At 38.7% G+C, this 24,373-nt stretch overlaps 1 protein-coding gene across 1 annotated transcript in view; it reads right to left on the bottom strand.

The window, feature by feature from the left end:
- LOC127528033 (deoxycytidylate deaminase-like) overlaps positions 1-23,929 on the bottom strand; it is a 329,736-nt gene extending 305,807 nt beyond the window's left edge. Inside the window, exon 1 of the mRNA XM_051928641.1 lies at positions 23,788-23,929. Within this exon, the coding sequence (XP_051784601.1) occupies positions 23,788-23,831 (44 nt within the window). The 5' untranslated portion in view covers positions 23,832-23,929. The remainder of the gene's footprint in view (positions 1-23,787) is intronic.
- Between the last annotated feature and the right edge of the window lie 444 nt (positions 23,930-24,373).

Below are 24,373 nucleotides of genomic sequence, written 5' to 3'. Positions count from 1 at the left end.
AAATATCAACATATATTTGACTGACATATCTAAGCAATTACTTTTAATACTTGTGCACTACTTTCATGGTATTCTAGCCTACAACTTGAGCATGCGCCATAGCGGATTTTATTTTGACTCATTATAATAGAGTTCTGTTCTCAGAGAATTTTTATACATGCAGGAACTTCAAGAATTAACCCAGAGATCCCTGTTATGGTGTATGGTGTGTCATGTGCATATACAGAGTTGTACCAATAAAATAGTATTGTACAGCTAACAGAATTGCAGTAAAGCAGAATTTACTGGGAGCAAGTACAGGCACCCTTGTAAAAAATGCAGGACATGCATATTATTTTCCTTTTATTCATTAATAAAAATTTCTTACTTGTTCCTTAATCCTGTTGGCTTAATTTGAATCTCTTAATTGTACCCATGGACAGCAAAGTTGTGTGCTTCTAGCAGTTAGACCCATTCCACATAGTCATTATTTTCATAGCCCAGATGTGGAGCAACTGCCTCGCTGTAATAAATTAATATCTATAAAATGAACTGATGTATCTGAGCAATTTAAAAGTCACTTTGCTATGAAACAATATTACCTTGCAGACCCCTTGACTCTCACGTATTGAATGCACCAATCACACTTTGAGAACCACTAATACAAGTCTCCATCCTGGGTTCCTAATGTAATGTTTTACCTAACACTAGCCAACCAATTACCTATCTGTGATCAGGACTGTGTAATGATATTATGATAAAAATATGTATATAAAAATAATACTTTAGAACAAATCATATTTTCTACAGGTTAAAACTAGTATAGTTAGCTTGGAATGAAAGGGATAAGTTGGTAGAATTTACTTCCTCCATGAGGAACAACTGGGCTAGAATGGGTTACAGATATAAAAGCAAAGGGAGAAGTGCTGAACTACAGTACTCGACCATGTTTAAAGTGTATGGGATTTGTACAATTTTGTTCAAGTCTACATAATAAAGTACATAAAGGGAAGAACCCATTCATAAATGATCATCAGAGAGATTAACCTTCAATCACCATCTCCAGAAATGTAATGCTTGACTGATTGCTGCAAGCAAAATCCACATATGTTTTCTGTTTTCACTTCCCTTAATGAAATAAGCAGCAGGACTACCATAACTGTTGGCAACCGTTGTAATGCATTAAAGGACCTTTATCAGCAGACATTTTCATTTTAAACCCATGTTATTTCCATGTTTCAGTGGTTGGAAGACTAACACGTTTAACAGTCAGTAGCCTATTAGACAAAGAGATTATGAAGTGGCCCATATTATAAAAAGAAAAACAAACGGTACAAATTAATTAACTAATTAATTAATTAATATTCTTAAGAGGCCAGATTATCTCATATCTTTCTCACAGAAATAAATTGGAAACCAAGAAGTTATCAGTGCAAACCAGCAAAATTACTAGAATAGATCAAGAACATGCCAGGTGTCCAAGTGAGACTCTTCATAGGAAAAGGCAGGCTCAGCATTCAGAACTCAACCTGTTAACAACTAAAGAAACTGAACAACTCATTTTTAAATCAAGACATCATTACTATGAACATGGAGAGAAAGCTAAGAAGCATTTAGCTCAACAAATCCATAAGCAAGAGGTTTGCAATACAATCCCAGCAATCACCAATACAAACGTAGACAAAATCATTGACCATAAAAATATAATACAGTACACCCCCAAAATTCGTGGGGGTGACATTCCTAGAGCACCCGTGAATTCTGAAAAACCGCAAATTTTGGATGTGGTTAAAAAGATGCCTCTTTTTATAGTCTAAACCCTAAATATGCCCCCAAAACACTTTAATTCCAAACTCAGCTTAATACATTACCTAAAAATAAAAAATGTAAAGGTAAACCCGTATACTGTACAGTACTGTACTGCTATGTCTCCCATTGCTAGAATGTAAAATACCGATGTTACCACTATATGTACTGTAATTCATTAACACTAGAATTACCAGAGCCTACAAAAAAACTCGTAGATCCGTCCCACCTTAAATTGCTTCACACTTCTCCATCAGCGTCTTTTGTCCTGTAAATGTGTCGATAAGCAGCAAACAGCAATCAGCCTGCTATCACATCCCCCACCGGCACACAGTTTTCTCAGCTCAGATCTGTTTACCTGTGTGTCAGTAGCTTGGAGTTGTATAGAGTGAGAAGTCAAGCAAAATGACTCCTTTTATAAATACTATATCGTTATTTGGAACACATGCATTTCATGTGTGTTCCGTGTCAACAAAGATCTATGTAAACACATTGTTAAAACAGAAATATTTTTCATGTTTTAGTAATAATTGACAAAATGTAGACATGAAGTATATAATGTGTGAAGCCTGAATTCCAAATATCAAAGAAACACTTTCACAATAGGTACAAATATAACAGAATAAATGAGCTTTTATTCAAAAATATAACTGCAACAAAAACCAACCCGCGTTTACCTGCGACATTGACAATCGATTAGAATGACAGATTCGGTGGCGCAACAGTATCAGCTGCTGACTTGTGATCAAAGCTTCCTGGGTTCGATCCTGGGCAAGTCCGTTTTGAGAACTGAGCTGCTCTTGTTCTTACTATTTTAGAATAAAAACATACATTTGATTCCAGTCTGTAACAGCCGGTGTAATTTATGATACTTGTAAAGGTTAGCTTTGTTTTTTTCTATTCTGTTATTCTCTCAGCCGAGTTCACGTTCCCAACTCACAAAACCCCGCATGTGACGCTGCTGTTTTCACATAGACGCGCTATAACAGAGGTATACTCAACTCATGCCGACGATTCTACATCGGATCAAGAATGCACTTTTCCCATTGCTGCACTATGTATATATACATGGGAAGCTCTGCACTCTACGCTGTAGATCTGGCTCTTACATACAAAGGATGGTGCATGTGCCCAAAACATTAACATTTATATGTTACTTACATAAAAGCCAGATCCGATGTAGAACCGTCGTCATGTAAGTAAATAACTCAAGGTAAATAACATTCGATTTACCTATTTTCAATTATTTATTTACTTACTTCCTACAGCGTAAAGTCTCGAGTGCAGAGCTTCCCAAGTACACATACAAAGTACAGCGATGGCAAAAGTTCATTCTTGATCCAATGTAGAACCCTCGTTATGTAAGTATATAACTCAAGGTAAACAGGTAAATAACATTAGCTCTGGCTTTTATGTAAGTAACATATAAATGTTAATGTTTTGGGTACATGCACCGTCCTTTGTATGTAAGAGCCAGATCTACAGCATAAAGTCACAAGTGAACTGCAAAGCTTCCTCTGTTTGATCGTCTAAGGCAGAGGTGTCAAACTCCAGGCCTGGAGGGCCGCAGTGGCTGCAGGTTTTCATTCTAACCCTTCTCCTAATTAGTGAAGAGTTTTCACTGCTTATTAACTTTTTCCCCATCACTTTAATAGCCCTATTAGAAGAGTTCAGCCCTCTGAAGTGATTCCTTTCTTCATTAAATGACAGCCAAGCAGAAATGAGATGTGAAACGAGCTAACAGATGACCAGCTAAACTGAGGCTTCAAACTCCAACCAATTTCACTCCAATCACTTTCTTAATGAGAAGCCAATTCTTGTTGTTAATTAAAGCTGTTATTTAATTCTACAGCTTGTTGCTGCTCTCATTTTGCCACAGCAGACATTTCCAAAACTGTTGATTTTATGTTTTTTCTAAGAACACCATCAAAATGTTTTGATGACCTGAGAGATCAACCTCACCGAGACCATCACCTTTTCTTTATTTTCAGAGATTGTGTGATGGGCATGGGTGAGCTGGTCATGAGGTGGCTTGTTTTATGTCTCACTATTATTTGGCTGCTAATTAAGGAAAAAGAAACAACAAAGGAGCCTGAGTCAAGTGAATTAAAATGAAGGCAACAGAAGTTAATTAGCAGCAAAAACTGGTCACTAATTAAGAAGAAGGTTAGAATGAAAACCTGCAGCCACTGCGGCCCTCCAGGACCGGAGTTCGACACCCGTGGTCTAAGGCATGCTCACAAATTACACTTGGAATGTCACGAAAAATACCTGCTGACACTTTAGTATGCGAGCAATGGTACGAGAATGCAGTTAGACTTTTTTTGGGCACATACACCACGCTAGTGTTTAGATCTGGAAGGGGTAGCGTTGGCAAAATAAATAACATGCGAGCTATAGCGCGTCTTTATGTGATCCAAATAAAAACATTTGAGCTATAGCGAGCTGTAGCACGTCTTTATGTGATCCAAATAAATAACATTTGAGTTATAGCGAGCTATAGCGCGTCTTTATGTGATCCAAATAAATAACATTTGAGCTATAGCGCGTCTTTACTGTATGTGATTCAAATAAATAACATTTGAGCTATAGTGAGCTATAGCGCGCGTCTTTATGTGATCCAAATAAATAACATTTGAGCTATAGCGCGTCTTTATGTGATCCAAATAAATAGCAATTGAGCTATAGCGCGTCTTTACTGTATGTGATTCAAATAAATAACATTTGAGCTATAGGGCGTCTTTATGTGATCCAAATAAATAACATTTGAGCTATAGTGAGTTATAGCGCATCTTTATGTGATCCAAATAAATAACATTTGAGCTATAGCGTGACTTTATGTGATCCAAATGAAAACATTTGAGCTATAGCGAGCTATAGGGCGTCTTTATGTGATCCAAATAAATAACATGTAAGCTATAGCGCGTCTTTATGTGATCCAAATAAATAACATTTGAGCTATAGCACGTCTTTATGTGAAAACAGCAGTGTCAGATGGGGGGGGGGGGTAGGGTAGAATCGTGAACGCAACAGAGAATGAAACTGAATTAAAAAAAAAAAACAAAACAAAGCTAACCTTTACAAGTATCACACACTTACACCAGCTGTTACAGACTGACTGAGCACATTTGCTCTCTTATATTTGTACCTGTTGTGAAAGTATTTCTTTGATATTTGGACTTTAGGCTTCACACATTATAAACTTCATGTCTACATTTTGTCAATTATTACTAAAACATGAAAAACGTTTCTGTTTTAACGATGTGTTTACATAGATCATTGTAGACACGGAACACACACGAAATGCATGTGTTCCAAATAACGATATAATATTTATAAAAGGTGTCATTTTGCTTGACTTCTCATTCTATACAACTCCAAGCAACTGACACGCAGGTAAACAGATTTTAGCTGAGAACTGTGCGGCAGTGGGGGATGTGATAGTAGACTGCTTGCTGCAAACATTTACAGGACAAAAGACGCTGATGGAGAAGTGTGAAGTGATTTAAGGTGGGACGGATCTACGAGTTTTTTCGTAGGCTCTGGTAATTCTAGTGTTAAAGCATGTTTTCATTGCCAGAAGCCATAGAAGGTGCAGGGCGTTTCGGCAGCATCTTGGAGCTTTAACCCTTAAACTGCCACATACTTGGGGGTTAATGCATCCCTGGACGCCAAATACTTTTTTGCTGCACTTTTTAAGTAAACGTCACAATTCACAAAGAAAAAGTTACATTTTAATGGAACACATTTTTTTTCATGCAAAGAGCATCACAATTACTTCAACACTGATCATTTTACACACTGCTAATGAAATGTAAAAACTATTTAAAAAAACTACTGGAACAATATGTACAAGGTGCAACTGAGGCCATGGATGAAATTCAGTAAATCACAGAGCCATCTGCACTTGAACTGGCTGCACGCAAGCACACAGAGGTAAACGCTGATACTTGCAGGCTAGTCTAGTGCAGTGGCTCAATCCCAGAGACAGTGAGGCTGCAGGGCAGTGGTCATGAGCTGGCCGCTCAACGAATGTACGGCACAGACTGATCAGCTCCGCCATGCTGGTAAATTGCACTGGGAACTGACAATAGTCGGTTGCGGCGTTCCATGAATGTACGTGGACAAATATATTCGGCTCCTACGTGCTGGCAAATTGCACTGAGAAATGACTATAGCCGGTTGCGGCGGTTTAAGGATTAAGAACAAAACGATAAACACGAGAATACTTAGCTGGACATGCGTCACAGGGCATCTGTCAATCAGCAGCAAGGAGAAATGAATAACGCTGTAGCAGTCCGGTGCAACTAAGATTCATACCATCGAGAAGACGGCAATTTATTTATTTTTATGGTGGAGATTCCAGGGACGCACCCAGCCTTGACCCAACCCGCACAAACTCACAAACAGAGACAAAAACAAAGCAAACAAGTAATAAAACAGCATATAAAGAATATAATGAAAACAACGATACCACCCCTGTTCCCCTTATGGCGATTATACATTAAATACAACAGAGCACCAACAAAACACACACAATAAAGTCCATGAAAAACGGCAACGGATGAAATGTAATGATGAAGATAGATAGTCCAGAGATCTACATGTTGAATGGGAATGTAAAGATAGTCCTACCGGAAGTTCCTGATATGGTGAAGACGGGTGGACGGGTTCAGGAGCGCTCCTTTCTTCGCAGGATAGCAATGAATCCACTTACAGTCCTCATGTACACAGGCAGACAATCCAGACCCCAACCACGAAACGATCCAGGACAAAACGAATAAGTACAGGTAACCCAACAGAAGGCAGGCAGAGAGACAGGAACTTGAAACACAAATTACAAGAACTTTTTTTTCTTTTGGTCAACAGCCCCCTTTTAAAAAGCTGCGCTGACATCCTTTGACCCCAACAGCCTCTGCACCCTCAGCAGAACACCAATCGGAGCCACTGCAGGGACTGCTGGGAGTTACAGTTTCAAATTCTAGTCGAGTACGCTCTCAGATTGGCTACTTTCACCATCCCAAGCTGCGTTTTCCTCTACAGTGCAGTATTGTAACAAAAAAGCCATAAAAAATTGCACAAGATATTTGCAGTTTCCGCTAGCAATTATTAGTTAGGTTCTAAGGAAAAATCCGCGAACGACTGAGGCCGCAAACCCTGAACCATATCTTCGTGGCGGTCTACTGTAATATATTCACCCGCAAAGTCAAACACCCCAGAGATATTATCCTTGGATGCAGAAAAAGCACTTGATATGATTGAATGAAACTACCTTTTCACTACATTGGAGAAATTTGGGATTGGCCTGAACATTTGTGCATGGATCAAATAACTTTATACCAATCCAGAAGCTTCAGTTTGTATTAACAAAATTTATTCAGACTACTTTAAACTAGAACGTGGTACCAGACAAGGATGCCCCTTGTCACCATTACTTTTTGCAATCACCATTGACCCACTGGCAGTTCACTGTCGAAATGCTTATGAGATAAAGGGGATTATCACAGAAGGACTTGAACAGAAAATATCTCTATATGCAGATGATATGGTACTGTATATATCAGACCCACAAAATACTGTGCCTGCAGTACTAACAGCGCTAACAGAATTTCAAAAGATTTCCAGTCTCAGAATTAATTTGACTGAAAGTGTGCTCTTTCCAGTGAATTCTCAAGCACACAATATTAGATTGGACACCTTCCATTTTATCATTGCAGATCAGTTTAAATATCTAGGGGTAAACATAAAGCTCGTTATCAACAAAATGTCACCGTCTGTATGGAAAAAATTAAGCAACACTTGCATAGATGGTCAACCCTTCATCTCACTTTAGCTGGAAGAATTAACATTGTTAAGATGAATATCCTTCCTAAGTTTTTATTTCAAAACATTCCAATATTCATCAATAAATTGTTTTTTAAGAAATTAGATTCAAAAATAACCTCATTTATTTGGAATTCAAAACATCCACGTACCCAAACAGCGACCCTACAAAGACCTAAGGCAGAAGGTGGCATGGCTCTACCTAACTTTCAATTTTATTACTGGGCAGCAAACATACACTACATACATAACTATAAAAACCTGGGGTCTTATGTATAACTGCGTACATAGAATTCACACTATAACATGGCGTATGGACAAAAGTGGAAATGTGCGTACGCATAAAAAAATCTAGATGCATAAATTTGTGCAAACGCCAACTTCCACGTTCTTCCACTACATAAATCCTGGTCAGTGTGAAAAGTAACGCACAAGCCTGCTTCCCCACCCCAACTCCTCCCAGAATTATGCCTCTTTGAATATGCAAATCAATATAAATAGCCACTTACCTTCAGCGCTTCAAGAAGACAATGGAGAAAGCACAGGAGGGAAGTGGACAGAGTGGACAGAACTTGAAAAGGAGCAGGTAGAACACAATTCCTCAAAGTCTGCCTTTGTAAAGCCAGCACCAGTTCAGCACACAGCTCCAGGAGGATTGCTCTTGGAAATCTAAACAGACTTAGAAGCCAGTCACCATCATGTTCCAAGAAATCAACATGATCTCTGAATAATCCTTCCATTTTGAATGTCCTCTAACAACGCTAAAGCAGCAATGGCAGTGGAATACTTTGGTCATTCTGTGCACAATTATACTGTTACAGATTGATTACAATCAGGTACCATAAATTTATTAACGATATGTGGTTATTTTCAGTGTATTTGATAAAGCCGGCATTGTGGATGTAAAAAAGAAAGGGAAACCACCTGGGAACAGCAGCACTGCTTTGACGCTGGGTGCCACCAGTTTGCAAAACTGAGCGGAGAAAATGCGTACGCCAGGGTGGGAGCTACCGTGAAACTGTGCGTGGCTTTACACTACGTTTAGGTTTTATACATCGCAATTTGAGCGTGGAAACGGGCTTGCGCAACATTTTTGTGCATACGTACCGTTTATACATGAGGCCCCTGAACTTGGTCCGCAACAGAAATACAATCCTGCAGTACTGCTATATATTCCTTGCTTTGTGCGCCAATAAATGCAAGTTATCACCAATATACTAACAACCCAATTGTGCTTCACTCACTCAGAATATGGAACCAATGTAGGAATAATTTTAAGATAGAGAAACTTTTATCTGTGGCACCTCTGCACGAGAACCACCTTTTTTCACCTTCTCAAACATATGCAGTTTTTAATATCTGGAAAACATTTCGGATTAATACAATACAATACAGTTTATTTTTGTATAGCCCAAAAATCACACAGGAAGTGCTGCAATGGGATTTAACAGGCCCTGCCTCTTGACAGCCCCCCAGCCTTGACTCTCTAAGAAGACAAGGAAAAACTCCCAAAAAAACCTAGTAGGGAAAAATGGAAGAAACCTTGGGAAAGGCAGTTCAAAGAGAGACCCCTTTCCAGGTAGGTTGGGCGTGCAGTGGGTGTCAAAAGAAGGGGGTCAATACAATACAATGCACAGAACAGAACAAATCCTCATTAAAAAATAAAAAATAAAAATATTTTAGAAGTACGGAGCAGAATTTAACAGTAGATGATAAAAAGGAATAAATCACTTAGAGATCTGTACATAGACTAAGTCTTTGCATCCTATGAACAATTACATTCCAAATTTAACTTTCCAGCAACACATTTCTTACACTACCTTCAAATTAGAAACTTTGTTAAAACAGAACCTGCCCAATTTTCCTCACCTCCCACCTCCCTCTATGCTGGAAAAAAATATTGCTCAGTTTCGAGAACTTAGACAGCATTTCTTTAATATATAAAACCATTTTAAAGTCCCTCCCTTTCAAAGATCCAAGACGACAGTGGGAAAAGGATCTATCACTCAATATATCAGAAAAGGAGTGGAAGGTAGCAATGCAGAGAATTCACTCGAGCTCCATATGTGCAAAGCATACAATTATTCAACTTAAAATTATATTATGAGCAACTCTCCTCTTTTAAGTAAGTGGGTAAATGATGTTATATACTATTTGAAACTGGAAAAAATCAAATTCGCACTTAGAGGATCTGTGTAGAATTTTTTCAAAACCTAGGATCTAATCAATAACATTTTAGAATAAGCATTTAAAGCACTGAGGAAGCAGATTCTCTCCCCATTTATTTTTCTTCTACATTTATCTTTATGTACTTATTAATTAATCTATTTGTATACGCCGCATAATTATTTATTGATTGGTGAACACTTCCTGAAAGACACAGTTGTACAAATGGGGTGGGTTTGAGGATACGACTGTGACTGAATGAAAAGATGGAACTCTGGAGAGAGCAACATACAATTGTCCGTGACTGAAAACTGGTTTTGGCAGATACAGGCATATCTTTTTGAAAGTTTGGCCCTGTGCCTTATTACCGTAGATACTCACGTATTAGTCGATCTCGCAGACAAGTCGAGTGTATTGTTTAAGCCGGAAATTACAAAATTTGTTGTGACCCGTGTATAAGTCGAGGGTAAAACTTGACAGCTATCAGAGATAGAGGGCGACAATCAGCTGTTAATGGCGACAAAACTCACTGTCATGTCACAGGCATTCCCTCTGTGCTTGGAGAAATGCTAGACTCGTTGACTCTGCAACTAATCCTTGCGTGTGCGTGAGTTGCGAAATGTAAACAAAGGCAAGATGGCGTCGATATGTCACAAGGGAGCGAAGCAAGTGCAGAAAAGAAAACACTCGGCAGACGATGTTTTGCACATTATTGCCGAGTTGGACTCCCGATTTTTCAGAATCGGATTTTATTGACAGTAATCAGGAATAAAGCAAGAGAGTGAGAAGCTGGCATCAGCTGATCGGACACCAGCCAATGCCGCCCCAGCTGATCAGCTGCCAGCCGAACGCATTCATGCAGCCGATGCAGCTACGGCAAGGTTCGCGTGGGAGGAATACCCAGACATTGATCCGTGGGAGCCGAACTGGCTACTGGAGTTCACAAGACAGCATGGCTTGCTGTAGGACACGACAGATCACCCGCTGCTGGACTATTTCAGGCTGCTCTCTCCTGATACTGCTTTTCAGCTACTGTCAGACGAGACAAACAGGTAGGCAGAGATAGAGGGCGACAATCAGCTGTTAATGGCGACAAAACTCACTGTCACGTCACAGGCATTCCCTCTGTGCTTGGAGAAATGCTAGACTCGTTGACTCTGCAACTAATCCTTGCGTGTGCGTGAGTTGCTAAATGTAAACAAATTTAAACAAAGGCAAGATGGCGTCGATATGTAACAAGGGAGCGAAGCGAGTGCAGAAAAGAAAACACTCGGCAGACGATGTTTTGCACATTATCGCTGAGTCGGACTCTGATTTTTCAGAATCGGATTTTATTGACAGTGATCAGGAATTGAGCAAGAGAGTGAGAAGCCAGCATCAGCTGATCAGACACCAGCCAATGCCGCGCCAGCTGATCAGCTGCTAGCTGAACGCATTCGCGCAGCCGATGCACCTACTGGACTTCACAAGACAGCATGGCTTGCTGTTGGACATGACAGATCACCCGCTGCTGGACTACTTCAGGCTGCTCTCTCCTGATTCTGCTTTTCAGCTACTGTCAGACGAGACAAACAGGTAGGCAGAGAAATTTTTTGAATCGTGGGCTGCGCTTGCATCGCATTGATAGCGTGCGTTGCCTTGGTTCTTTTGATTCCAAATCTGGTTGCACGTGGCAGCTAATGGTATGTTTGTTATCCTAAACCTGCAAAAGCTAATGCTCAAATTCAAGTATTTCACAGTTTAAAGAATTATTTAATGAAATTAGAAAAAAACTAGCTAATTAGCAATAGTATTGCTGGCTTATAATTATTTCAAAGACCATGGGAAACGGCAGATGACCGGTGACTTAACACCGTGAAGCGTTGAGTGTACAATGTCATTACCTAAATTCTATGGACAATTGTGTTGCCCCGCGGATAAGTAGATTCTGTTTTTTTGAATGAATTTTAAGGCATAAATTTTTCGACTTATACGCGAGTATCTACAGTAATTGTCATTGCAAAGGCTAATCTAACAGGAAATTGTCTGCGTGTAAAAGTAAAAGGCAAATTTGAATCTGATGGGGTCAGGGAAATCCGGGGAATTAGGACAGTTTGTGAGGTAGCAGCTGCGATAGTTTTACACTCCAGTACACTGCGGTGAATGCTGGTAACAGTCAGTCTAGTGCCATTACAGAGATTTCTTGCTGGCATGAGGTTTCTGAGAAGCATGATGACTGAACCAATTTTACCTTTGAGTTTATGCGGAGGCATGCCAGTGCGAGTAAGAACTGTTAAGAAATTCTTCGGGGAATGAAGGACATTCTCGGAGGTGAATAGTGATAGTAGCTGGAAGTATTTGGGACATTGCCACAATTTCTGCCTCGCCACCATAAACTGTGGAAGTATTCATATAGTCAGCGTATTGTTGAGCAGACTGTAGGACTATGCTTCCGTGACTAAGAACAACGGACAGCACATCGCAGAAGTTATCGCAATGTTGGCAAACAAAGGTTATAGCCATGTTGCGAAGTTCGAGAGCAACAGTTTCGTTGATGACATTTTTCCAGAAATATCCAACTGATAGAAAGAAACAGTTACCTGATGCATTTGTACAACCTTGAAAGAAGAGTTGTTTCCATGAAATACAGTACATGTGAAGTGGTGGCCATGTTAGGAAAATGAACAGTCAACGTGGCTCAGAGGTGCATGTGGACTGTGGCACAGACCAAAGCGACTTAGGATGCGTTTGGTGAGGAGTTGGGGGCGGACACATGAGCAGGCAGTGTGCATGCCTTGAGAGCGACGGTGGACGCGGGAGGAGGGTTACAGTTGGCGGGCGGGGCTCTGTCGTGCATATCCCATGATGTGGGAGGAGGGTTACAGTTGGCGGGCAGTGCTCTGTCGTGCGTTCACCATGCGCACTGCCTGCTCATGCCTCAAGAGCGAGGGTGGACGCAGGTGGAGGGTTACAGTTGGCAGGCGGGGCTCTGTCATGCGTAACCCATGACGCAGGAGGAGGGTTAGAGTTGGCGGGCGGGGCTCTGTCGTGTGTACCCCATGGTCGGGTGACTTGGTCTTTTATATATATAGATTTTTACTAGCTTTAAGTTTTACTCTGCTGGCCATGTTCTCTTTCTCAGTGGTGGGGGTTGATTTGTTTTCAATCCTATTTTTGTAAAAATTGATCTATTTGTATGGAATGTTGTGCGATTACAATAAAATCAATAAAATTAAATAAATATTTTTAAGAATTACATTACATAGAATGGAAGCGTTAAAGCCAAACTTTTATGTTTTATGTGGAAAACATCCCCCAAAAAATTTGGGGGAATTTTATCCTTTACCCTGTATTATTTTTATGCTGACTGAAGAATATTAAAAAATAAGGCAATATTGAATGGCTTATTAGTCAGAATTCAAGTAAGACAAATAAAAAAAATGTATATATTAAATAAGAATAGAAAAGGTATAATAAAAATAAAAAGAGAGTTATAAACATTTGTATTTAAATGTTTATTAAAGCTGATTTGTATTAGCCTAGTTTACTTTAAAAATACTTTCCACAAATTGGGTTTAGGTTACTAAACCTAATGTTTCACATTAACTATAATATATCACTTAAAATCTTGCAAGCTTTAGCAGAACACCATTTCCGTTTCTACTCATTTCAGTTCACTGTCAGATGCTATTCAGGTTTTAAAGATAAAAGGGAGGAAATTATTTAGCTTTTTTCTCAGATTCTTCAGAGGAACTGAATGAGTAGCTATGGCTCAGTTTACCAAGGATAAGCAGGCTTTATCTGAAACCTGTTTTGTTTAATCTGGTTATAAGAAAAATTACTTTCAGTAAGCTAAATTGTTTCTTTAGAATGTAGTGACTAAATTATCAGTGAAAAGCAATTTTATGTCTGCACCAAAATAGGTTTTCAACCCTTTTGTTTAGTTTTTATAGTGAAGAACTGTTAACCTTTTTTTTAAAAACTTCCCTGAGTGCCAAAGGGCAGTAAACTTGTGTGTAAAAAGTTTAGAATTTTCTGAAGTAGTTGCACTTGATCATAATATATTCCCTCTTGTACTCACCAACATTTAAATTAACAACACAGCAGCAAATTCTGTGTTTGATTTCTAAAATGAAATAGCTCTAATTTTGAATCAATGCATCTTTATTTAATGGCTTTGTTCATTCTAGATTGGCATTGTTGGCTCTTAAATAAACAAAAGAGATATAATGTAAATTCATTTTTTTTAAGAATTACAAATCATTATAAAATTTTCCTTGTCTTGTGAATTTCCACAGGACCATTATTACCTCACAACACGGATCTTACCTTAAAAGCACAGTCTTATTTGCACTGTAAATAACATTCACATATCCTCTCATACACAAAATGATACATTGATTGAGTTAAAATTTTAAGTGTAGATTTTAAAACTACTGACCACTATATTTCTTTTCATCATCCTGAGAATTCAGTGACTGTCAGACACCATTTTAAGTTGGTTTACTTCAAACTTATTTTTTTCCCTTCTGAACATAACTCTTAAGACCATTTTCCCCACATTCATGTCTGCAGATCATTAATGATGTAAGGCTGGGTAATTCTGGGAACTTTATCATTGTAATAGTACTTTATGAAACTATCAAAAAAATGGCTTTATCATGGTGGATGTGAAATGCAGTTAGCAACAAAGAAATTAAAGTACCAGCAACCTACTTATATTTATTTACTGCCAGTCAGATGGAACACATGACTATGATGAAACACATAAGGGTCTCTGGCAGTGTTCAGTTTTGAAATATATCAGTGCAATTACGAGGGGGGTAGGTATGAGTGGTAGAGTGGTTCCAGGATTATGATTGTGGTTTGGCTGGCCAGGCATTCAAGTGCAGACTTTTGCAGCATCCAACTGCCTCATTAGGTCTCTGGGGTTCATTATCATGGCACCTGCACTGAATGAAGGGGGGCCTGAGCAGAAACAGGGGAGAACAAAATGGAAATCAGTTGAAAATTAAACTAAAGGCAGAATTGGACAGGTAAGCCAGTATGATTGAGAGGAGGCAGAGTGGTCAGTGGCCCAGTGATGGAACGAGAGAAACAAAATTCCAAGGACTGGTCATTCATGTAAAGCACTATGTAGGAGCAGGAAGTGATCTTGTGCCCCAAGACATACTACAGATGCCCAACAGATGCTGCAGGAATGAGGAAATATGGCTCCAAGAACACCAGTGGGTTCTGCCTGAGGTGACGGGAATGAGAGGGAGAGGGACCACAGCTGTCAGAGTCTCCGCTGGTCGCAAGACCCATAAAGGGTAGCTGGGAGACAGGAAGAGAAAGGCACATTGAGATTGCAAATGTGGATGGAAAGGAAAGTAACCCGATTTCTGCATAGTTTTATTTAATGTATCTGCTCCTAATTTTACCTCCACCTCAAAAGTTCTGGATTTTATCGATTTATTTATTGGCTTAATTATTTGAAGAACATTGCTCTTTTGAACCCTTGACTGTAGTTAACAAAAATACTACTGCACTTTTCACTTGTGATAGATAAGGGTCGCTGTTGCCCCTTTGAACCCACCAGACAGATGATCTTGACACACTTGTAAAAGCACAGAAGAATAATCTTTAATATTTCTTCAATAATAGTGCCCAAAGCACCGCACCTTCCACAATTCTCAATAAATAATCAAAATAATCAATAACAACAACAATCCAATCCTCCAACTCCCAGCAGCTCCGTCTCACTCCCACCCAACTCCAGCTCGATCGGCTGGGTTTTCCCAGAGTCCTTTTAAAGTCTCTGACCCAAAAGTATTTCTTCTCCGGGTCAACAACCCATCTTCTTTTATTAATTGCTCCAGAAGTACTGCGGGGTTCCGTCCTCGTGACTCTGAAGCACTTCCGGGTTGACGTCCTTGTAATATCCCCCTGGTTCTTGGTGAGCTCCCCCTGGCTGCACCCAACAGGGCTGAGGATACAGACTCCATGTCCCATGCTGGCCTGCAGGCATCCGAGGAGCCATTTCTATCCAGGGGAGCTGCCATCTAGTGTTCCGGGGGATGTAGTGTCCTGCCAAATCTGCTTCTTTCAGTTGAGGGATGTCCTGGCCGGGCTGGAATGCCGGCCGTCCCTCACACACTGTACCCTCATTGCCTGGCTCATCTCAGTTTATGACTATCAGCAGTCCGGGGGTCAATGATGTGATGGCAGTCAACCCAGACCACCTGCTTAGACTTTACAAAGTACAATCTGTGTTTTAAGGTGCATGGGGAAAAAAACCGCAAGGTCACTGGCTTCTTTAGATGGCTTTCTGGAGAAGTAGCAAGGAGTTCGGATATTTGGTACTTAGGGATACACTGGTCATTTACAGTTTACTAATGGTAAACCTTTTCACAATATAGGCATGCACTTTAATACAAACACACATTTTCATATATTGAAAGTACCCTTTTAGCTTGTGATGCCAGGTTTGTTTATTTAAGGTTGACTAGAGGGCTTTGCCCGCCAACCCCCGTGTTTGGTTTTCTGGATACACACTTTTAAGATTTTTTTTCTTTGAATTGTTGCTATTTCATTAGTTTCACTTTTACTTCAATACTTCTGTAAAAACAATATTTGTAATCTTGCGAGTCCCAATATGCTGAATCTTTTTAATGAGGTCAGGATAGGTTTCTCTGTTTGGAATTTCAGCATAGACAAAACGATCTATATCATCAGCAGTTAATAATTTTTTTTTACAAAGTAAAAAAGTAAGTAGAGTTCTGCATTGGACTCCTGTCTGTAAAGTCGTGCTATTTTCCTCTCACAGTTCCAAAAGTACATGGGGTTACCAAGGTGATACCCCAGCTTTTGTCTAGGTTTTTGTACAAGGGCTAGACAGAACGTTTTTGACTCCTGGGGAAAATTTAGCTTTTTAAATAAGTAGACAGATAAATATATATATATTAACAAAGTAACCAATAAATGCATGTGCGGTAAACTCCGTTTTTGAAATTCTCAAGATTCTTTATTTGTCACATGCATAGTTATACAGGACAACACGCAGTGAAATGCATCCTGATCCGCTTATCAAAAACTGTGCAAAGTTAGAAGAATATCAGTTAGTTTAACAAAAAGTCATAGATTGAAAGATAACAGTATAGTAGAACATAATAAATAAGTAAAATGATGTGAATAAAGTAGAATTAAGTGTTAAGGTGCAATAGTGTAGTAATTATTGTGCAAAACCAAAGTTAGACTGGTGCATAGTTAAATGAGGCATTTTGTTTTTTTCCCACTACTGCGATCTTTATCCTTTAACTTTCTCCACATGTGTATAGTGCCAACGTTTTTTTGTTTTTTTTTTGAGCTTTTCTAATTTCCCTGGTTTCATAGTTTCTAACCTGCTCTGCATGTGTTTAGCGCCAACGTTTGTAAACGTCTTTATGAAGTTCTACTTTGTCTTTTACTCACTGTCATTTAATTCTGAGCCGGATTGGACGTGCTTTTTTTTCAATTCCACTTGTTCCGGGCTGATAATTACTTTCCTTATTTTCTGAATTTGCACCTCGATTATTCTTTTTTGCTCTTTTTTCTGTCCAACGCATTTGAGTCTCTTTTCTCCGTGCTACTTTCTTCTTCGCTTATCTGTTGACATTTAATTTATAACGTACTGTCCTTATACGCTTTATATGCGCTGAGAGCCCTGGATCTGTGTGTGCTCCAATCCTTCACAAGACTGAATGTTTTGCTGCCTATTGTCCTATTTGATAGACTGTAAGTAGGGCGTGTCTTTGGTCTCGCGGGTCTATAAAATGTCTCCAGAGAAGATCACGTATCGTAGACTTGCTTTTTGCTTTCCAGGACAGGATTTCTTTTTATAATAGATAGATATGGAATCAGCATCATATGCACTAAGACTTTGTTCATAATGAACATACACATACCAAAGACTTGTGCATTGAATTTACAAGTACTATTCATTGGTGGATGTTACTTATTATTTGGCTGACTCTTTTATTCAAAGCAAACTGAAATATTTGGGAGATACAATTGGTTACACTTCTTTTATTGTTTCAGTTGGAGCACAAACAGGCTAAGTGACTTGCTCATGATCACACAGTGTCAGTACCAGAATTTGAATCCACAACCTCAAGGTTTAAACTCTAAACCAGAGTGCCACTCTGCCTAATACTAGATATGACATATTTCACCGCCTTCTACTGAGCAAGTTGCAATTTTTTTTAATGACATTAAAATTAAACAAATTAATATATTAACACATAGTAAATAATAATAAACACAAAAAGGAATTTTCAATTAAAAAAGCACTTTCTCTGAATAAAGATGAAATAATTGTTATGAAACTTACAAATAAACAAATTAAAACAGATTATACGCACTTAAATAAGTGCAAACTGACACTTTTCTGTTTCATTGGAAATGAGAACTAAATACTTTGCTGCTGAACTTAGAAATAAAATCTGAAATTGATGAGGCATATTGCATGACCACTAACACTAGAATCCCTGAAGCCTTCCAAAAAAAAAAAAAAAAATATCTTAAATTCCTTCACACCTCTCCATTAGCATCTTTTGTTTTTTAAATGTGTCGATCAGCACAAGTAGCAAGCAGCCTGCTATCCCATCCCCCACACCGCTGCAGCTCAACTCGGTGAAAAAGTGCTCCCAGCTCAAGTCTTGTTTATCTGGGTGTGAGGTGCCTGGAGTTGTACAGGGTAAATAATATATCATTCTTTGGATCACATGCATTTCATGTGTGTTCCATGTCTACAACCATCTACATAAATGTAGGATAACAGGAAATGCAAGAAATGGTGAACACATACCTAAAATAGAGACTTTTTTCATGTTATAGTACTAACAACATTTTGACATGAAGTGTACAATGTATGAAGACTGAAGTCCAAATATCAAATATACACTTTCACAAAAGGTAAATGTATAAGTGCACTTTTAGTCAAGAATATAACTAAAGAAAAAGAAATCGGGTTTGGGTACGTTGTTGACATGACCACTTGGGTGGCACAGTGGTAAGAACTGCTGACTCATAATCAAGAGGTCGCAGGACTGATTCCAGGCGCTTCCCAGAATTAAAGTTTTAGAGTAGTGAGTTGCTCTTATTGATACTGTCTATATATATATAAAATTCTTTTCGCGTTTCAAACGGAAATTACGTATGACCACGGGATATGGAAATTACCTATGACCCAGAACATATTATAATACAGGAACTAATCACTTCGTTTGTGGACGCCATTTTTATATCGTCTTTACGAATTATTATTTGTGTGAGAGTTATTTTACTTATATTGAAAAGAAGTAAACACAAACACGCCGATCTATCCCATAGAAGTGCGCCCCGCGTCGCTCTCTCCCAGCCCTCCTCTCTGGACTACAGTGCTGAGGCGGACGCGTTCTGTCAGAGAAGTTTTATTTATTCATCCATGTGACTGTCACAGAAATTGCCACATTGTAACTTTTTTTAGTTGGCAGTACTTGATAGTAGAAGAGATGAGGAAAACAGCTTTGCGTCTTTCTACTTTTTAACTGCGCCAAGCTGTAAACAATGTGAAGACGAGGAATTCAGGAGTCGCATAGTGTGGGGGAGGAACGATCTCCTCAGTCTGTCAATGGAGCAGGACATTGACAGCAGTCTGTTGCTGAAGCTGCTCCTCTGTCTGGAGATGATACTGTTTAGTGGATGAAGTGGATTCTCCATTATTGACAGGAGCCTGCTCAGTGCCCGTCGCTCTGCCACGGATGTCAAACTGTCCAGCTCTGTGCCCACAATAGAGCCTGCCTTCCTCACCAGTTTGTCCAGGCGTGAGGCTTCCCTCTTTTTTATGCTGCTTCCCCAGCACACCACTGCGTAGAAGAGGGTGCTCGCCACAACCATCTGATAGAACATCTGCAGCATCTTATTGCAGATGTTGAAGGACGCCAGTCTTCTAAGGAAGTATAGTCGGCTCTCATTTCTCTGCACCCCTGGACATTCTTACCTGCACATTTTCTTACAGGCCAGAGTTGCAACAGTATTTATAAATTTTAATACAAAGTAAATGTACTATACGTGTAATATCCACAACTACTGTGAAATGAAGCTCCATTAATTTTCTAAATAAACTATACAAAGTGAAAAAGAAAAAATCACCAGTGACTACTTATACAGGAATTCTGAGAAATGTTTGCAAAAAACGTTTGATAAATAAGACACCTGCCGTTTTTATTCTTTCCTGCAGTGCTGAAATACAAAGCAGAAATTGTGTGAATTAGATAAGGTCTTATGACGCACTGAATTCACGCTACTCAAGCAAAACTATTCAAAAATCCTTCCATCCATAACTGAGGGGACAACACAGTTCAGCCAAGGGATGGTACCCTGTTTTGCCTCATCCACCCCAATCACACACACACTGTGATGCAGGGTCTTTTATCAGGCCAGATCCAGTTCACAAGCATTTAAATGACTATGTACACATGTACAAATATATATGGAAGAAACAGCCAGGTATTTATCTGTATGTGTGACTATTGAGTAACTTTATGACCTTTGGATAGAAATGATGTCTGAAAAGCCTGGTTTGAGGGCACATGATCCTGTACCATTTTCCAGAATGGAGGAGGAAGAAAAATTGATTACACAGAACAGCTAAAGACATTAATACTACTTGTCTTTCTAAGGTGATTTTAGCACTCCAATTCAATCTAATGTTATGTTAATGTATCACTGTCTTTCCCTCTCTTGCCTTTGTGTGCTGACAGCATAAATGTTGTGGTTCATAAAATAGACTGCTTTGTTGTATTACACGCTACTTCAAAACCTGTTGCAAACATGAAGGGAAACACACCACCAAAATACAACAGCTCAAAATGATTATATAGGACAGTCTACCAACTGTTGAAAGATAGAAGTTCACTAACAGATAAAATGATAATAATCAGAGTGCTTTTTTTCTCATTTTATTAAAGGTTTTTATTCACATCAGCCATAATAACCCATAACTGTAAGTGAAAATATAACATATACAAACATTAACTCGGTTGCTGCCTGCTGAAAATAATGGTCTATGTCCAATGAAAGCTAATTTGAAAGTAATAATAACAATTTAATGTCTTTTGGTTTGCATTCTGGGATATTTAGACAATACTCATTACTGTTTATGAAACCACATAACCACATACTTGTGGCTGTGTTACTTCTGTTTTCATTTTAAGTTACATTGAGACTGAATTGACAAAACATCTGAAAAATTAAAAACTGCAAATTGTTGATTCTTTTTCTGTATTTAGTATTTTTTCCTACTCTCTGTACTTGAAATAGCAGTCTTACAATTTGTGGGTGCGAGGGCAAAGTTATCACATCATGTCAAAGTAAACTTGCCACAGACAAAAGTTCTACAATTTTGGCAGAAACACCAGAAGTATCTTACTCACTGGCATTCTATTAGAAATAGTAACCTAGCTAGGACAGGAGGTAGAAGCGGGTTTGCAGTGTTAGGATGCTGACGAGGCTACGGAAGCAGCCACACAACCTGCCTCTTCCTAGCATTTTTCTCACCAACGCAAGAATCCTTTCGCAAATATGGACGAATTGAAGCTACATGCTGCAGCAAATATTATCTGCTATTTACAGAGAGTTAGCAGGCCACACAGTACACTGGCAGAACAGGACTGGAGACTCCGGTAAGAGAAAAAGGGGAAGGGGATTACGCCTGTATGTCAACAATAACTGGTGTACTAAGACTGAACACAACAGATGACGTTTACACTTGCTGCATGTGTGTCATCTATTGCTGCATTTTTTTCACTGCACGCAAAGTTCGAACGTATAAGCATTGTTTGAACTCTGGGTCATATTTCTCTCAAAGTTAGTATTCGCACTCTGGAATGTTCGAAGTTAGAACCATTCAAAGTACAAGGCACCACTATTCTGTATGTCTGAGAGGGTAAGTGATGAGGAAATACTAAGTAACTAAGTACACATTATTTAAAAGCTAAGATAAAAAATGTATTAAAGTATTATTGTATATTAAGTTTTAATCCATATTTTGAATACAAACTAAATCACATTTAAAATAAACAAAGCATCAACAAAAGAAGTTCCAATGTTCAGGCCATAAAATTACAAGTATATGTTAAATATATATCTTTAATATGAGGTTTTCTAATCCTCTTGTAATAAACACTCCCATTAAAGAACTCAATGCAAGAACAGGTTGCACTTTTCATAACATTTGACAAGTTTGGGACAAAAATATCACTGCATATTATAAAAAGTGTTTTGCAGCAGCAATGAACCCTCTGAAGAAAATTGTGAGAGGGGCCCAAAATGCCAGTAAATGCTGCAAGAAGTGTTGCCTGGCTCTACGTTTCTATATATGGAGACAATGTTTTTGGTTTTGAATTTTGACACATTCACCTTAATAAAAGGACACTTGTCTGTTTGTCTGTGTATCTATGTATTTGTCTGGTTGCTATGTCTTTGTCATTCCAACAGATAGTGCATCACAAACATTTGTAGTAATTTAAATCACTGCATTGCATTTTTCATTCTAACAGTGCATCGCAAACATTAACAGAGCTTTTATGAATCTCCTACCAAACGGTATATAACAGAAACATATACATTGCATTGTCATTCTAACAGATCGCATATCACACATATTTGTAGTAATTAATTTTGTTACTGCAAATTCTTGTGACACCCCATCTGTTGGAATGACAAATACAACAAATTTAATTATTACATGCATCACAAAATACATTCCAATAAATGGTTCACTGAAATCATTAACAAGGACGTCTACATTGACTACTTGGATTTCAACCTCTCTCAGATGGGCAGCACACCTTGTTATGATATAAAAGGCTACATATTGGGCATAAGGCACCCTTAATTATGTGTGCAAAATGAAGAAATCATTTTAAATAAGTAATACATATTGGCTTGACTCTGCTTATTCATGTTGAGGGTTGGGTAATAAAAAGTCAGACTTCCCTATCCCTGTCCAAAGTCTCCAGCTCATAATGGAAAACAACTGTACACTTCAAAGCCAGCTGTGACTTGCAATTTTTCCAGCGCATCCAGTTTCCACTCCCAGGTTTCCTCTAAATGAACCATACAGGCATTCGCTTTAGAACGCCAAAACCACTTCATCAGGTCACTCTTAATCATAAGTAATACCAACTGTACTCTATGATATTCAACTGCATAAGCAGGATGGATTTGAAGCTCCTTTCCACAATTAACGTAAGCGCCTTGAAAGACATTACATTCAAAATAAATTACTGTCCAATTGACAGGGAGCTAACTGCAAAACTGAAAACACTATGTCTATTAAATAATACATTATTTATGTTGGACTGCTCATAAAGAACTCAATAAGAATTTACAATAGTTTGTCAAGGTGTAGTTTTATGCCACACTGTTAATACATGTAAATACTAAAAGAAACGTTACTCAAATGTACATTATTTTCCATTGCAATGATGTTTGTACGGATAAATTTAACGGTCAGTGAAAGCGTTATAAACCAAGATTCAACTGGAAAAGGGATGAACATGACACTTTTTCAGATCTCGACAGCCTATGTCAGAACGATGTCAGACAACCTCTAACAGGTAACTTCCACCGATTTACTGAACCCATTTCATCGCTTTTTTTAGTGTCGCAGCTAACTCTAGAAAACTGGATAAATGGAACATTGTGCCCCTGGTCTGGACGCCAGCCCGTAACTACGCACACCGCCACTTGTCCAACAGTCAGACGCCCAAAACTTTCTCGCCCGTTTACGTAATAACCACAACACCACAAACGTACATAACTAGTTGCTACACGATTTTAAAATGTTTACTCCGGTTCATAGTAAACGGTGCTCTTGCTGTTTGCCTAGTATACTCAGGTCGCTTTACACTGCCTAACTAGCCTGCACTGAGATGTTGCGTGCTCCCGAAGTTCTAACAAAACTCTTAAGGCGCTTTAATCCCATCCGGCGCAACCCACGGGTAAAGTTATGAAAGAAAACCAAATTACCATTTATGCATCGGGGAGGAGCCGGAACTGACTTTTTCACTCATTTTATCTTTGATTTTCCCGCAAGCTGCCAGCGTCCACACGTGCAAAAAAAAAAAAAAAAATACACAGGAGTTCCGGGTTGCTACAAAAGCACTGAGGTCTTTCGGGAAATGTATTTCGAAGACTTTCATTGGCCGCCCTATATTGACTTTCAAGTTTGTGTAATAAGGTTTATTTTCTAAGGTGGATGGAATCCTTTTTAGGAACAAAAAAAAAAACTGGGTGGAGGCAGGTTTCTGTTTCAAAATGAGGATATATATACTCTGCAGCTACTGGCACATGGCAGGGCCAAATCAAATCAAAACAAAACTAACCTCACATCCTGTCATACTGTATGTCCTCCCAGATCTTGAATACTTAACTTTATAAACACTACTTTCTAAAACATTACAATTTAACAGGGAAATGAACGTTGTAAGTCTAAATGTATGTATATGCATATCCCCATTCATATATAATGAAAATTTACCCCTCTAGTTTAATTCTTAAGTGACAACATAACTTTACATTATTCCCTCCCCCAGAAAGGAAACGTCCTCGTTTC

This window comes from Erpetoichthys calabaricus, chromosome 5 (assembly GCF_900747795.2).
Source record: "Erpetoichthys calabaricus chromosome 5, fErpCal1.3, whole genome shotgun sequence".
NCBI lineage: Eukaryota > Metazoa > Chordata > Cladistia > Polypteriformes > Polypteridae > Erpetoichthys > Erpetoichthys calabaricus.
Note: the sequence above shows the minus strand (reverse complement) of the source record. Positions and strands in the feature narration are given on the sequence as shown.